Source organism: Ursus maritimus, assembly GCF_017311325.1.
Source record: "Ursus maritimus isolate PB19 chromosome X unlocalized genomic scaffold, ASM1731132v1 scaffold_X1, whole genome shotgun sequence".
Classification (NCBI taxonomy): Eukaryota; Metazoa; Chordata; class Mammalia; order Carnivora; family Ursidae; genus Ursus; species Ursus maritimus.
Window position 1 is genome coordinate 40022198 of NW_024423319.1, and position 16011 is coordinate 40038208.

Sequence of the window (16011 nt, forward strand, 5' to 3'; positions counted from 1 at the left end):
AAAAAAAAAAAAGAATGCTCAGAACACTGGAAATTGAGAGGGAATTGCCTCAACTTTATTCTTTTAAAGATTTATTTATTTGAGAATGAGAGAGAGTGAGTGGGGGAGGGGCAAAGGGAGAGAATCTCAAGCAGACTCCCCACTGAGCAAGGAGCCCAACACGGGGCTTGATCCCAAGACACATGAGGTCATGACCTGAGCCAAAATCATGAGTTGGACACTTAACCAACTGAGCCGCCCAGGAGCCCTTTACCTCAACTTTCAAAAGAATATCTACAAATAAAAAAGAAAGAAAGAAAAACCTACAGCTAACATCATACTTAATGCTGAAAGACTTAACTGCTTCTTCCCTAAGATTGGGAACAAGGCAAGGGTTCAGCTCTCACCACTGCTATTCAACATACTGGAAGTCCTAGACAGAACAATAAGGGAAGAAAAAAAATAAAAAGCATATCGAATAAAAAGGCAGAAATATCACTGTCCCTATTAGCAGATGACAAGATGGTCTACAAAGAAAATTGAAGACATCAACCAAAACAAACAAACACAAAACAACCTCCTAGAACTTCGCAAATCCAGCAACATCGCAGAGTGCAAGATCATCACACAAAAATCACCTGCATTACTATATATTAACAATGAACACACGAAAACCAAAATCAAAAATACAATACCATTAAAAGTCACTCAAACAAATGAAATATTTTTAATTCTCAAAAAAATATGTACAAGAATTGTATGCTGAAAATGACAGAATGCCAAGAAAAGAAATAAAAGAAAATCTAAATAAATGGAGAGACAGTCCCCATTCACAGATTGAAAAACTCAACATAGTAAAGATGTCTGTTTTCCCCAAATCAATATAAAGGTCTAATATAATTCGTATCAACATCCCAGCAAATTTTTTTTAGATATAGGCAAGATTATTCTAAAATGTATATGAAACGGAAAAGAAACAAACAACATTTAAAAAATAATCAAGTAGGAGGAATGACTCTACCTAATTTTTAAACTTATTATAGCAATTAAGACTCTGGGGTGTGGCAGAGCAACAGACACATAGATAGACACATGAGTCAGAACAGAAAACCCAGAAACAGGCCTATACGAATTCAGCGTACTCTTTTTTTTTTTTTTTTTTTTTTACCACAGTAAAAAAGCAATTCAATGAAGCTGAAGCGATTGGGTATCCGTAGTTTAAAAAAATTAATCTCAACTCAAACCTCATACTATATACAAAAATTAACTGAAAATGGATCGTGGACTTCAATGTAAAATATAACTAGAAAACTTTTAGAAAAAATCTAGGAGAAAATCTTTGAGATCCAGGGCTTGATGAAGAGTTAGACGAAACAACAAAAGCACAATCCAGAAAAGAAAAAACAAATCAGTGAATTGGACATCATCGCAATTAGGTTCTTGCTCCATGAAAAAGCCTAGCAATAAGATGAAAAGACAAACCATAGGCTGCTAGAGAATACTTGCAAATTACATATGTGACAAAGAACTTGGATCTAGACTGTATAAGGAACTCTCAAAACTTGACAGTTTTAACATACACACACACACACACACACACACACACCCCAGAACAATGCAATTAGAAAATGGGCAAAGTACATGAAGAAACATTTCACTGAAGAAGATACAGGGATGGCAAATAAACACACACACACAAAATGCTGACTATGATTAGCCATTAGAGAATGCAAATAAAATCACAATAAAGTATTAATGACTATGCACCTATCAGAATGGCTCAACTAAAAACAATGACACTACCCGTACCAGCAAGGATGCACTGAAGCTGGATCTCTCATACACTGCCAGCAGGGATATAAAATGGTAAAATCATTTATTAGTTTCTTTAAAAACTAAACATACACTTACCATATGACCCAGCAATTGCCTTGCTGGGTGTTTACATCAGAGAAATGAAAATCCAGGTCTACATAAAATCCTACACTCAAATGTTCATAACAGCTTTATTTGTAATAGCCCCAAACTGGAAATGTCCAAAATGTCCCTCAATAGGAGAAGGGGTGAACCTGACCCTAATGTTAGTATATCCAAGGCATGGAATACTTCTCAGCAATAAAAAAGAAGAAACTATTGATACTCGTATCAACTTGGATGGATCTGAAGTAAAATTATGAAGTAAAAAAAATGGAAAAGTTACATATTTTATGATTATATTTATATAAAATTCTCAAAATTACAAAATTATAGAGAAGGAGAACACATTAGTATTTGTCAGGGGTACAGATGATGGGAGTAAGTGGTGGGTGTGGCCATAAATGGGTAGCTTTCTAGTGATGGAATATTTCTGTATCTTGATTGCTGTGATGGTTACACAAGTCTACTCATATGACAAAGTACCACAGAACGGTACACACACATATCATTCCAATATCAATTTCCTGCTTTTCATATTGTATTATGATTACATAAAATGTAATGATTGGGGCAAACTGGATGAAGAATATACAGAGTCTTTGTACGATTTCTACAACGTGTGAGTCTTTTATTATTGATTTTTAAAAAGTTAAAAAAAAGAAACTACTTATAAACTAACTGAGAAACGAGAATATGGAAGCTAAAGGCCAAGGAATAAGTAAATAAAATGTTTTATTCTAATAGCTGGTTGTACGAAAGGATAGATTTTAAATGGGGAAGGTGTATATAGGCCAGTGACATGTAATATCAAAGACATTTATCTGTAACATCAAAACATGTGCTTAAAAATATTTTAGCCACAGATTAAAACGTCTCCTCTTAAACCAGGCAACCGGCAATTGTGAAGTGTTTGCAATAAGTCACATAAACGAATTACATCTTCAAACAATGCATCATGAATTGCAAAGTGTCCTCAGGCCGGTTATTCAAACTTTACCCAGTAAGTGGTAGGGATGCAAGAGTTTCATTCTGGATAACCCAGAACGTATTCCTGAGACTGTTATACAGTTCACTGATTTACACTCACCCTCTGTAAGGTGTCCTCAAGTTTGTTTCACTATAGAATATATTCATTTCCAGTTGTGCTATGAAAAAAATATTTGCATTGAGTAAAATATTTAGTGATGATTAGAGAAGGGCACATGGAGGAAAACTGCCTCCCTCTGCATTGTCCAAAATGATAACCACTAGCCACATGAAGCTGTTCAAATTTAAAATAATTAAAATTAAATTTCAAATTTAGTTCCTAGACAGATTTCAAGTGCTCAATGTGACTAGTGGCTGTTGTGAAAATTAATAAAGGGAAACATCAGTAAAATGGAATCAAGAGGCCAGAAGGGGGAGCTCTCACACCCTATTACTTGTCAATTGCAGACCCCAAGAGGAAGAGACCTCTCTTGTATTCCCAACAGGAAGAAGCTTATACTTTACTATCCCACCAGGAGGAAGAAAGATTTTCTCCTTGGGTGGAAATGGCCCACCCAATGGGAGACTGTCACAACTCTACCAGTAAAAAGCCACTACACTCCAAACTCCCAGTTTACTCCAACGGGCTTTTTGCTTATAACAGCTCCGTCGAACTCCCCCCTTTCCTCTATAAAACCACATTCCTCTCCTTTTTCTCCAGACTTGCCTATGGTTTTGCTGTAGCTTGCATGTCCTGAATTGTGATTCTCTGCTATTCCTGAATAAACCCATTTTTGCTGTTAAAATAACTGACAGTTTTATTTTTAAAGTTAACAGTACCATATTAGAACAGCATAGATACAGAACTTTTCCATCATCACGAATAGATCTATGCAACAGCATTGCTCTAGAGCATGAAAAATAGGTCATTTTCTTTCCATCAGAGGTAGAGTTACAGCCCAAAGAGCTACAGGAATTAGTGTTGCATTATCTGAGGTTTTCATTTAAACATAATTTCATCTTAAGCAATATTGAGCACCATGTTGCAGTGGTTAAACGCTAGGGCATTGGGCAGGGATTTTTATTTTAGTTCCAACTTTTACTAAATTGTGTGGCCTTAGGCATGTTAGATTACTTCGATTCTCTGAACCTGCATTCTCATTTTTAAATAGGTGGGGACTGGAGGGATAATAGTACCTACCTACCTCATAAGATTGTTGTGAAGGATCAAATGAGATATAAGACCAGTATCTGACACAGGTGATCGATTAACGTTAGTTATTCTTAGCCTAATTAAGTCCAGAAGATGAATCTGGCTTGTTCTAGGACCTACAATCTAGGTGACCATGCAGAAAAGGGAACAGAAAACAATCATATGAGCAGCAAGGGAGTCAGTCCCTAATAGGAGCCTCCTTTGACTCTTGATAGATAAACAGTCACCACCTTGTTCCTCCATAACTTGGGGCCAGAGACAAAAGAAATCTTCTCCCTTATAGATCTGTTTGTCTTTCAGCCTTCAAAAAGTCAAGGGTTACCTTACCCGTAGCCTCAAGGGACTCAGAATGGAAAGTTAATTGCCATGTGGTATCAAAAGAAAAAATAAAATAAATTTTAAAAGATAAATTAATTAAATAAAAACAAATAAAATAAAAGTACAAGACAGCATCTATAAAAGAACATAACCCAAATAAGTCACTCAGTAGGAGAGGTACTTAGAATTATTTTTCCAGCTGTTCTTAGCAATCAAATCCAATTCCTTGATATTATTAAGGTAAAATGTTACTATATTCAATCCTTTGTGAATACCACACAACCAGCCTGCTGTATCTCCGTAATCAACAAGATCTTCATTGGCCTACTACATACAGGACACTCACTCTACACCTGCCATAAGCAAACCGCATCTGGCAGGCCAAATTAAGTCCACTCATGTTTTTCGTCTGGGAAACAAAGTAGGAAGGATTTTTACATTTTTAAACTGTTGGACAAACTGCCCTCAGCCATTCTTATCAAACACTGAATGGCTCTGGAAATGAGCTTTCACTGCAGACTTGATAATGTTTCTTAGTTAATTTAATCTAAAATAACAAGGCAAAACAGGGCTTCTTTGTGAAACTTACATTGTAGAAAAGTCATTTCAACAACTACCACTGTTTGAGCCAAAAGTAATGTCAACACGCTTCATATACTTCCCATAACAAGTCAGAACAACAAAATCACAATGATACACCACTTCACACCCACTAGAATGGCTATAATAAAAAAGACAGACATTAACAAGTGTTGGTAAAGAGACGGAGAAACTGAAGCCCTCACATTGCTGATGGAAATGTAAAATGGTGCAGTTGCTGTAGAAAACAGTGTGGCAGTTCTGCACAAAGTTAAACAGAGCTGCTGTGCGGCCTAGCAATTCTACTCCTAGATATGTACCAAGAGAAATGAAAACACATGTCTGCACAGAAACTTGCACATGAATGTTTATGGGAGTGTTATTCATAACAACCAAAAGGTGGAAACCACCCAAATTCCCATCAACTGATGAACAGATAAATAAAATATTGTATAGCCATACAATAGAATATTATTCAGCTATAAAAAGGAACAAAGTACTGATACATTGTAGAATTTGGATAAAGGTCAAAAAAACATGCTACGTGAAAGAAGACAGACACTGCATATTGTGTCTTTCTGTTTGTATGAAAGCCAAGAAAATGAAAATCCATGGAAACAGAAAATAGATTAGTGGTTGCCCAAGGCTGGGAGTAGCAATAAGGAGTGACTGAAAATGGGCACAAGATTTCTTTCCAGGGTGATGGAAATCTTTTAAATAAGGTTGTGTTGATAGTTACACAACTCTAAAATAACATTAATAATAAACTGTACACTTAAAAATGTAAAAAGCCAAAAGCATGGTTGACAAAAGAAAAAATTAGTAATTGGACCTCATCAAAATTCAAAACCTTTGCACTTCAAATGACACCATTAAGAAAATGAAAAGGCAAGCAAAAGACTAGTAGAAAATATCCACATATCATATATCTGTCAAGGACTTGTATCTAGAATGTATAAACAATTCTTACAACTCAACAATAAAAAGACAATAAAGATAATAACTCAATTCAAAAACGGGAAAAATATGTGAACAGACACTTCACCAAAGAAGATACACAACTGGCCGATAAGCACACAAGACGGTGCTCATCATTAGTCGTTAGGGAAATACAAATTGTAACCACAATGAGTTATCATTTCACACCCATTTAGAATGGCTATGATAAAAAGACAACAAATGTTGGCGAGGATTTGGAGAAACAGACACCCTCCTACATTGCTGGTGGAAAAGCAAAATAGTGCTGCCACTTTGGAAAACAGTTTTGCAGTTTCATAAAAAGTTAAACATAAATTTGCCATATGTTCCAGTAATTCCACCCTTAGGTATCTACCAATAAGTAATGAAAACATAGGTCCACGGGGAGACTTGTACACAAATGTTCTTAGAAACTAAAATTACCAGTAATAGCCAATAATTGGAAACACCCTATCCACTAGTGAGTAGACAGAAAAAGTGTGTTGTATCCATAAAACAGAATACTATTTGGCAATAAAAATGAACAAAGTACTGATACATGCTACAGTATGGATGAACCTTAAAAATATCATGCTAAGTGAAAGAAGCCAGGCACAGAAGACCACATATTGTAAGATTTTATTTAGATGAAATGTCAAGAATAGGCAAATTTATAGAGACAGAAGGTAGATTAGTCATTACGTGGGGCTGGGAGTGGGAACAAGGATTAACGATAAATGAACATGAAGGATCTTACTGGGGGAGTGAAAATGTTCTAAGACTGATTATGGTGATGGCTGCACCGCATAGTAAAGTTACTAAAAATCATTTAATTATACATTTGAAGTGAGTGGATTTTATGGTACGTAAAATACATCTCAATAAAGCTGTTAAAAACAGGAAAAGAACAGTAAAGGAAACTGGGTGAAGGGTACACAGGAATTTTGTACTACCTTTGCAACTTTTCTATAAAGCTAATGCTCTTCTGAAATTTTAAAAATTCAATAAAAATTAACAAGAATATGTTTGTGGGTTGATACCAGAATTTGGCAGTACCTATCATTGTGAAAAGACTTTTACAAAGATGAAATAAGAAAATCTCATTACAGACCAGCACTAACAGATGAACACTTGACATGATTTTTAAGATGGGGAACTCTGTGAGCCCCAGTTAAATAAAATGTTATCCCCTCAAAAGAATTCCATTATTTCTATCAGTAGGCCTGTATAACAAAAAAAGTACTCAACTATTGTTGTATTTTGGATTTCATCAATAAACATTTGTTGAAATTTGTTTTTTCTCTTGTTATATAAATGCCTACAAATTATCCGCAATTTTGCCTTTTGGCCTGTTAACACCTAAAGTATTTACTATCTGGCGCTTCACAGAAAGTTTGCCAAGCTCTGTTCTACACCATTACAGGATAAATATAAACATAATCAGTCTCTTTCTTGAGTGTATTCTTATCATTACCTAGTTTTGGCATAATGCCCTCCTGGATATGCCCTATAAAGGATAAGCTTTGCATCTCTTCTGCTATGGCACTATTTGGGATTTCCATAAATAGAAACACTATTAGCTTAATATTTCTAGCAAAGCCTCGATGTCATCGTTATTACCAGTGACATTAAAGGACCAACACCATACCACAGTATCAAGATGACTCTCATGAAGTTGTGATGTCACCAGGCCATGGACTCACCGAGGTCAATTAGATATCAAGTGGCTCCTATGGCCTCACACCCTGCCTTTGGCATCACCCTGGCACATCACCTTACTATGGAGTCATATGCTATCGCTGCTGTGACAGAATTCTGCCCTGATGCCACTCCGCCGAGATGTCAGAATAATTAACCCCTACTTCTTTCCACTCCTTTGGCGGCGGCGGGGAGGGGGAGGGTAGCCGCAGCCACCCGCACGAGCCCAGGAGGTAGTCCTCAGCTCCTACTGTTGTCCCTTCCGCCTGCCACTGCAGGTCAGGGCCCCCGTGGGACAGGACCTTCAGGCTCCCATAACTCTCTTGCCAGGACCCCGCACCCGTTTCTCGTGGCCGACTCAATGGCGCAACAGCGACCACCCACCCCGGTTCCACACGAAGCCGCTCCCCGTACCTGACTCCATTCTCCAGCTGTCATCCTGGGCCAATTCCACCGGCCACTTGACTACGGCGGCCGCAAGGGACCCTGGGACCTGTAGTTCCGCGCTGCTATGGGCAGAGTCCGTGAGCGCGTCAAAGGCACCTCCCCGCCCGGAACTGCGCTCGAACTGCAACTCCCAGAGGCGCCCCGGGGTGGGAAAGAAGCGAAGGAACGAGGAAGACCAGTGATTGGTGGAACTCTGCCGGCTCTTTTGATTGGCAGTCATAGCTGGCTACGTGAGGCCGTCGTGGGTCGCGCTTCACGGAGATCCTGGGAAAGAGAAATGGAGGGGTGTGTGTCTAACCTAATGGTATGCAACCTGGCCTACAGCGGGAAGCTGGAGGAGTTGAAGGAGAGGATCCTGGCCGATAAATCCCTGGCTACTAGGACTGACCAGGTAAAGCAGCGCTGGGGCCTCTCCGGAGGCGGCGGCATCGACGAGGCCCAACGTGGCTGCCTGGCCTGGCCCAAGGGAGGCCGGTTCCATAAGGGTCAGATCCCCGCCCCCGCCGCCCCATCCCTAGCCCGGGTCACCTCAGGACTCGGAATGGGGCGGCAGGAGCTAGCCCCGCAAACCTCAAATATTTGGGGGGGCGGTGCTTAGCTCGCTGAATATTGGATATTTCTAGAACGTTTACCGCGTTTCTCAGAAATGCCCCATCTTTGAGTAACCCGTGGAGGAAAGCTTTTTTTTTTTTAATGGGTTTCTTTACTTTTTACTAGTTGTATTCCATGAAATACGTGTAACCGAACGCCAATTCTGTGCCAGGAAGTTTGCTGGGAGCTGGGGATACAGTCGAGTGGAAGAAGCAGACGTTAATAAAGTAACCCCAAATCAGACGTGCGGTAACAAATTGTGACTGCTCTGGAGAGACGTTTACGTGGTGCTTTGAGAACACAGAATGGCAGAACCTGATTTAATCTCCCTCTGAAGAGTGAATGTTATGATAATTGAAAAGGTTTTGCAAAGGAGGGAAGGTCGGTTAGATCTTGAAGGATGAGTGGGATTTTCCTGGGGGAGTGAACGGGCATTCCTAGGCAGAGGCAGAACAAAAGTGAATGGACTTTGGGAAGTGTTTCTGCTCTTCTGCTCAAAGGGCCCTCGTGCTTTCACCCCGAGTTTCTAGAAAGATTCACGGTGACCTCAGCAAGCCAACAAATATTTATAGATTGCATTCTGTATGACAGGTACGATGCTAAGCACTAAGCAATACAGTGTCGGGGATTTACAGATCTCCATTTCGTGGCTTTGGGAAGAGTAGAAGTCAGGAGACTGACTTCTGGAACTTTATTGCTCAACCTGAAAATGGCTTTACCTTTACCTGATTTAGTTTCATGGTGGTCTGGTAATATTTAATACTTGAAATTTAAGTTAGTAATGTCAAATTGAGATTTAATAATCTATTCTTCATCAAGTCAATGGAATAAAAAAGAAGGAAGCTATTCCAGGTCAGGACACTTAAGAACCAAGGATCATATGCAAATTATGGGCCTTGTATGGAGCCTGATTGAAACAAGCCAACTATTAAAAAATATTTGGGGGGACAACTGGGGAAATCTGAATATCAACTGGGTTTTACACGTTATAAAGGAGCTAGTGTTAATTTTGATAGGTGTGATAACAGCCTCATAGCTATGTAAGACAGCATCCTTATTGTTTAGATACTGAAATATTTAGGGATGAAAAATCATGATATTTGTTTTTAAAAACCTCATCGGGGAAGCGAAGTGAGGCAAATATGGCAAAATATTAAATCTAGGTGATAGGCATATAGGTTTCTGTTATATTCTATTTTTATGTGTTTGAAATTCTTTTCTAACAAAGTTTAAAATACCACTTCCTTCTCCATAGAGCTAAGAAGTACAGCTGTCACTAAAAAAAAGAAATCCCCTTTGAGAAACACAACTCACTCCTAGCTTATTAACTTTTTAAAGTAATGTTGCTATCTGATTTTGTGTATGATATGTTTTTTAAATGAATACATAGATAATCTCAACTAGTTTTATGAACACTTCTTTCCCATATGATTCTTTCGTTCTTTCCAGAGCATCTTGAAATTTCCATGTCAGACAGGGGTTTGTGGCCCAGCTTCACCATTTACTAGCTGTGTGACCTTGAACGAGTTGCTTACCCTGAAGAGTGTTAGTTTCCTCATGTGGATAATGGGGATAATGTCCACTGTGCAGGATCATGGAGATTAAATGAGACAATGACTGCAAAACTCCTAGCAGAGTGCCTGGCATAACTGTACAAAAATACTGTCATAGTAAATAGCCAAAGCTCTGTTTCTGCCAAAGCAGTGAAATCAGTCTCGTGCTCGACTACTTTCGTGGCCGTATTCTGCCCAGAATTACATTCATCGATGGGTTCTCCCCCATGTTACTGAAACCTTGGTCTCTCTTAGAACAGTAAGTAATATGGTGTAAGGTTACCTACCCGAGGATCCCGTGCTCTCCATTTCTTGTTTCCAAACTATAGGCTCGCTGGCCCCAATATTAATCTTTTTCTGCTTTCTTGCCCTCCTTCTTCTATTTCTCTTCAAGAATGTTGATCATCTCACTTCTCTGTTTCCCGTGCAGGACAGTAGAACCGCGTTGCACTGGGCGTGCTCAGCCGGACATACAGAAATTGTGGAATTCTTGCTGCAACTTGGAGTGCCAGTGAACGATAAAGATGATGTGAGTCCTAGGCAGAGTTGATAAAGGCCCGGTTATCTTTAGACTCCAGACTGGTGTTTACTGAGGACTGAATATCAAGCTCACAAACAAAATTGTAACCTTTATGACAAGGCAGTTAGTTACACCAGGGCCCCGGTGACCTCACACAGGTCTAGTGGGTGCATTATTTTAGAATGTTGGTTCCGCTAGTCATACCCCAAAGTTTAAGGTTAACGTGCAGATTAAGGCTACAAGACTACAAATCCTTTTTTATTATGTTGGAAAGCTTTTTTGTATGTGAGCATTGCCTGAATACTCAGGGCCTGGATATCCTTTTGATGTTGTTATACAGAGATTTATTATAATGTATTGGTTATATTAAGGTAAAACTTGGTGATGAATAAGGGTGGAAGTGTTTTGTAGGCAAAGATTCCTTTTCAGGGATTCTCACTGAAAGAGTATTTATAATAGCAAAGAAATAAAAACAATTCAGTGTAGAATTGGTTGAGTACAGTAGGAATAGCCATATTAATAAAATAATATGTAACCAATAAAGTCAAGAATCCAAAGAAGGACGTAGAAAATTCTCAGAACAAGACAAGAAGTGGACGTTGTGGGAAATGTGACAGAGCTTCATATCCTATAATCCCAATTGGAAAACACATTAGAATTACTCCTATGTCATTATTTCTGTGTTATGGGATGGTGGGTGGTTTGGTATACCTTCTGTATACATCTTCTCTCCAAATTTTCTGCAGTGTTTAATGAGGGGAAAAGAAGGTTATTTTTTTTAAACCATTCACACACAGCTCTTTGTAAAGCCTACCTACATGTCAGTATTAATCCCTGTGCCTTTTCCCTGCCCCTGGTTTTTGTACTGCCTACCTCTTTCATAGGCAGGTTGGTCTCCTCTTCATATTGCTGCTTCTGCCGGCCGGGATGAGATTGTAAAAGCCCTTCTGGGTAAAGGTGCTCAAGTGAATGCTGTCAACCAAAATGGCTGTACCCCCCTACATTACGCAGCTTCCAAAAACAGGCACGAGGTAGGCTCCCATTCCTGGGCTGCTGCTCTTGAGTTCTGAACCTGTACACGAACACAACTAGACGTCTGCATTGTTTTCTTCCCCGGGGTTCCAGATCGCTGTCATGTTACTGGAAGGCGGGGCTAATCCAGATGCTAAGGACCATTATGAGGCCACAGCAATGCACCGGGCGGCAGCCAAGGGTAACTTGAAGATGATTCATATCCTTCTGTACTACAAAGCATCCACAAATATCCAAGACACTGAGGGTAACACTCCTCTGTAAGTGACAAGTAGCAGTCATTTGTGCTCTCCTTGACATTAGCCTGCTTGCACTAATTCTCACACGCCGTTTCTTTTTTTTTTATTCTGCTTATAACCGTAATACATATGTGTATGACAAAAAATTTGGAAGCACACAAAAGCATAAGGATAAAAGTTAAAATTGCCTATGTACTTTTCGTATATTTCCTCCCATTCTTTGTATGCAAATAGGCATATTAAATTTTTTTTGGCAAAATTGGGATCATACTATGTATGTAATTATATCCTGTTCCTTTAACCCTCCTAGTATGTTGTGAGCATTTTCCAATGTTATTAAATATTTTTTTCTATTAAACGTTTTTAAAACGTTTTTGAATGGCTATATACAATTCCATTTTATGGATGTGTCAGAATTTAATCATTCCTCTGACTGTATGTTTAAGCTTTTTTGAGTTTTCCATGAATATAAATCATGCTGCATTGACCAAGTTTATATAAAAATCTTTGGCCATACTGTTGATCATTACCTGAGTATAGACTCCTAGAAGTAGGACTGCCAAGGCAACAAATACGCACGTTTTGAGACTATTGCTGTATATTGCCAGATTGCTTCCAGAGGAGTTGTATCATCGTACCCGCCCGACAGCAGGTTTGAGAGTGCCTGTTACCCCCTCACCGACACTGAAGATAGCCTTCTGTTATATCAGACGTGGTGTTTCAAAGTTGTCATTTGCATTTTTTATTATCAGCAAAGTGCAACATCTTTTAATGCCTACAACTAATTAGATTTCTTTTCTAAATTATAACCTTTTGTGTGTCCCTTTCTCTGCTTTCGGGGAATTAATTTGTTTCTTATGATTTTTTTTAAGTGCCCTCGACTTGTGCTAAAAATATTAACTTGCTGTGTTAGTCAAAACTGTTTTTCCCAGTTTGTCTTTTCATGTTCATTATTTTTTTTTTTAGAGAACAGAAGTTTTTCAGCTTCTAAGTAGTCAGACCTATTCATCTTCCCTCGTGACTGGAAAGTCCTTTCTCACCCTGAAATTAGTTAAATTAGTTAAATATTTACCTGTATTTTACTGTAGGCTTTAAAAAAAAACATTGCATTGGTTTCAGTTGAGAGTTACCATTCTTCATTTAACTCAGACCCATCTGGAATTGATTCACACCTGTTACCTGAGGCCATCCTCTGCTTTGGTATTTTTTTTCTGCAGTACGTGGCCACTTTTCTTCCTTAGTGAGTGGTGACTTTTTTGAACCAGAAATTCTGAGTCTCCTTTTTAGTCTAAAGTGAGATTCAGTCTTTTTCAAGTATTGTTTTCTTAACTCTTAATTTTAAGAATCTTTTCTTTAGTCCTGAGTGACTGTTTAGAAAGATTTATACATTCTAGCTCTTTTCTCCGTAACAAGGAAGAAACCTAGGAGTCAGGCAGGACAGGCTCCGGGAAAAGCCTAGGATTTAGGGATAACTAGATGCTGTTTACTCATTTCAAACTCAGTCATTTAACCAACTATATTAAATACTTACATTAAGTAACTTGGAGAAGTAACTGAACCTTCCTGAGCCTTAATTGCCACATCTGTAATAGGAGGATAATAATTCCTTCCTCCCTAGATTGTTGTGAGGCTTAGATAAAAATGACAGGTAGAGTGCCTAATACCCTGCCTGATAAACCGTAGCGCCTGATGAGGTTTCCCGTGTCAACATAGGGAAGGACTTCAACCTCTGCCACGATTTCAACTGTAAAGTGGTGATAATTACCACCATGTTAACTTACCAGGTGGATGTAAGGATCAGATGAGATGACACCTTTTAAATTGCTCTTCCAAAATTTCAGCCACACAAATTGCTATTAGCAGATTATGAGTTGGGACTTGTCTAGATCATAGCCCCAACGTATTGGGTGCCTTTGGGGCAGACGACTCTAATCTCCCTAAAATATGGAAGCTGTTCTTGGCTGGCATTTAGATCCCTTCTTTGACTGTCGTGTGTCCAGAATTACAATTTATGACCTGGTACCATAAGGCTGTTGCATGGAATTTTAGCTCCCGAACAGTCTTTCCCATGCAAATCGATCTTCCTTTCCTGATTAAATATTCTAATATGATACCACCTGGTAATACGCAGTCCAGACCACCTATCAGGAACTCTCCATCATTACGTGGCCTCGGTAGGGAGTAATCCGTCTTTGTGGTCCTCAATTTCAGACACTTAGCGTGTGACGAGGAGAGAGTGGAAGAAGCAAAACTGCTGGTGTCCCAAGGAGCAAGTATTTACATCGAGAATAAAGAAGAAAAGACACCCCTGCAAGTGGCCAAAGGTGGTCTGGGTTTAATACTCAAGAGAATGGTGGAAGGTTAAGCAGCTTGGATGTGTTCTTCCTGTGTGTGTTTTGTGGCTGTCCCCAGCGTCCTGGAAACTCATGTCCTTGTGCACAAGCCATCGCCCGTGAGCGATGAAGAGTTTTCGTCTTCAAAGTCTTATAAACGTGTTGAATATTGTTCCTGCCGAGGTCTTTGTTCTAAGCTTAAAACTCACTTGCCGGGCGTTGAATAACTGTTGAGACTGTTCTGCTCTTGTTATATATTATTCCATACCGAATCTGGGTTAATTTTGAGTTAGTTGGTTCTGTGGCTATGGTGAGTCTGTAGCACCCTGCCCTCTGAGGCAGAACAACCCTGATAACACCAGGCCGTTTGTTCTGTCACGTATTTCTAAGTAGGTTCACGAATGTTCCACTGTCCAGTTGAAACGCATCCTAACTTGTCTCTCAAGCTCACTCAGAAGCCTATACCAAAAATTTCTGTTTTCTCAACAATACACTTCAATTTTATTTTTGTTATGGGGGAATACGTATATATTTTAAAGGACCAAATTTTCAATTGGAGGGCATGCTATCCAAGTCCAAAATTCCTAAACACTAAAATAATGAAAAATAAGAGCCTGTGTACCCGTGTGTCTTTTTAATGGGCTCTTTCCCTCCAAAATAAAATGTATTGTTTTTAAAACAGAAGTTTTAAAGTACCTATATTAAGTCATCCTGTATTGGGAAGAAATGTCAAACTCGTTAATGTGATATGTAACAAAAATGTATTTTGATTTGTATTTCGGAAACAAAAAATAAAATGTTGAGAGAATCTCGCAGTTTGTCTTTCAAATCAGTGAGACACCCCATGTAAGCCTCAAAGTCCTTCAAAAAGACATTTCTGTTTTTGCTAGCTCTGAAGTCAATAAAATTAGCGAAGCTTGAGCTGCAGCTGAAATCTTTAAAAATAGTAATCTTCTGAATTGCTAATTAAATGCAGAGCAAAAGAAAATAAGTGTAACCTTGATCTCAATTTAGGGAAACAACGTAAATGATTGCTGGTCATAAAATCTAATGAACTCCAAGTGACTCCACAAATTATTTTTTTAAATTTGAATCTCATGCTGCAAATATTGCTTGAAATAAGTGATCCTAGTGAGCCCACAAACTTGCATTAATTGTGGGTCAGAGACTTCACGGCCAGCAGCTGAGAGGAGTTCTGCAAACACGAGCGGTGTGGTTGGTAATATAAAAAGCCTTTACATAAATATTTGGAGTGCTGATCTTCACAAGTAGTAATCAAGGAAGCATTTCTTATGCAACGAAATGTTTGTCCATTGAATGCCAGGGGTGGAATTGATGAGAGGGGAAATAATTTCTTTCCAGTGGTTTTTAGCAGTGAACAGAGAGTAAAGTATCTAATCTAATCGGGCCTGTTAGGTCTGAAGGCATTTAACTCTCACAAACACTGACTTTAGTGTCTGAGGTAATCGGCTTTGTGAGTGTGAAAGAAAACTGGTCCTAGTTCTTTAATAAGAAACAGATGGGGGGCCTGGGTGGCTCAGTCGTTAAGCGTCTGCCTTCGGCTAGGGCATGATCCCGGAGTCCTGGGATCAAGCCCCACATCGGGCTCCTCCGCTGGGAGCCTGCTTCTTCCTCTCCCACTCCCCCCTGCTTGTGCTCCCTCTCTCAC

At 39.1% G+C, this 16011-nt stretch overlaps 2 protein-coding genes across 4 annotated transcripts in view; one reads left to right on the plus strand and one right to left on the minus strand.

The window, feature by feature from the left end:
• The window catches only part of ATG4A (autophagy related 4A cysteine peptidase), a 53917-nt gene extending 45724 nt beyond the window's left edge, over nucleotides 1-8193 (minus strand). For both annotated transcript variants that reach the window (XM_040629287.1, XM_040629281.1), the window contains exon 1: nucleotides 8042-8193. In XM_040629287.1, the coding sequence (XP_040485221.1) occupies nucleotides 8042-8051 (10 nt within the window). In that variant the 5' untranslated portion in view covers nucleotides 8052-8193. The remainder of the gene's footprint in view (nucleotides 1-8041) is intronic.
• Nucleotides 8194-8293: 100 nt separating this feature from the next.
• PSMD10 (proteasome 26S subunit, non-ATPase 10) lies at nucleotides 8294-15147 on the plus strand. 2 transcript variants are annotated; one of them, XM_040629316.1, is made up of 5 exons: nucleotides 8294-8465; nucleotides 10649-10747; nucleotides 11623-11769; nucleotides 11864-11951; nucleotides 14221-14295. In XM_040629316.1, exons 1-5 carry the CDS (start codon nucleotides 8352-8354, stop codon nucleotides 14226-14228), a joined length of 456 nt encoding a protein of 151 aa, XP_040485250.1. In that variant the 5' UTR covers nucleotides 8294-8351; the 3' UTR covers nucleotides 14229-14295. The 2 variants fall into 2 exon arrangements, with proteins under 2 accessions (XP_040485250.1, XP_008695461.2); XM_008697239.2 differs by having other exon boundaries at nucleotides 8299-8465; nucleotides 11864-12030; nucleotides 14221-15147.
• Nucleotides 15148-16011: the final 864 nt, after the last annotated feature.

Coding starts and splice junctions, on each gene's coding strand:
- PSMD10 (XM_008697239.2), top strand. CDS start 8,352: ATGGAGGGGTGTGTGTCTAACCTAATGGTATGCAACCTGGCCTACAGC. Junction 10,748..11,622: donor CAGTGAACGATAAAGATGAT/GTGAGTCCTAGG, acceptor CCTCTTTCATAG/GCAGGTTGGTCTCCTCTTCA. Junction 11,770..11,863: donor CTTCCAAAAACAGGCACGAG/GTAGGCTCCCAT, acceptor CCGGGGTTCCAG/ATCGCTGTCATGTTACTGGA.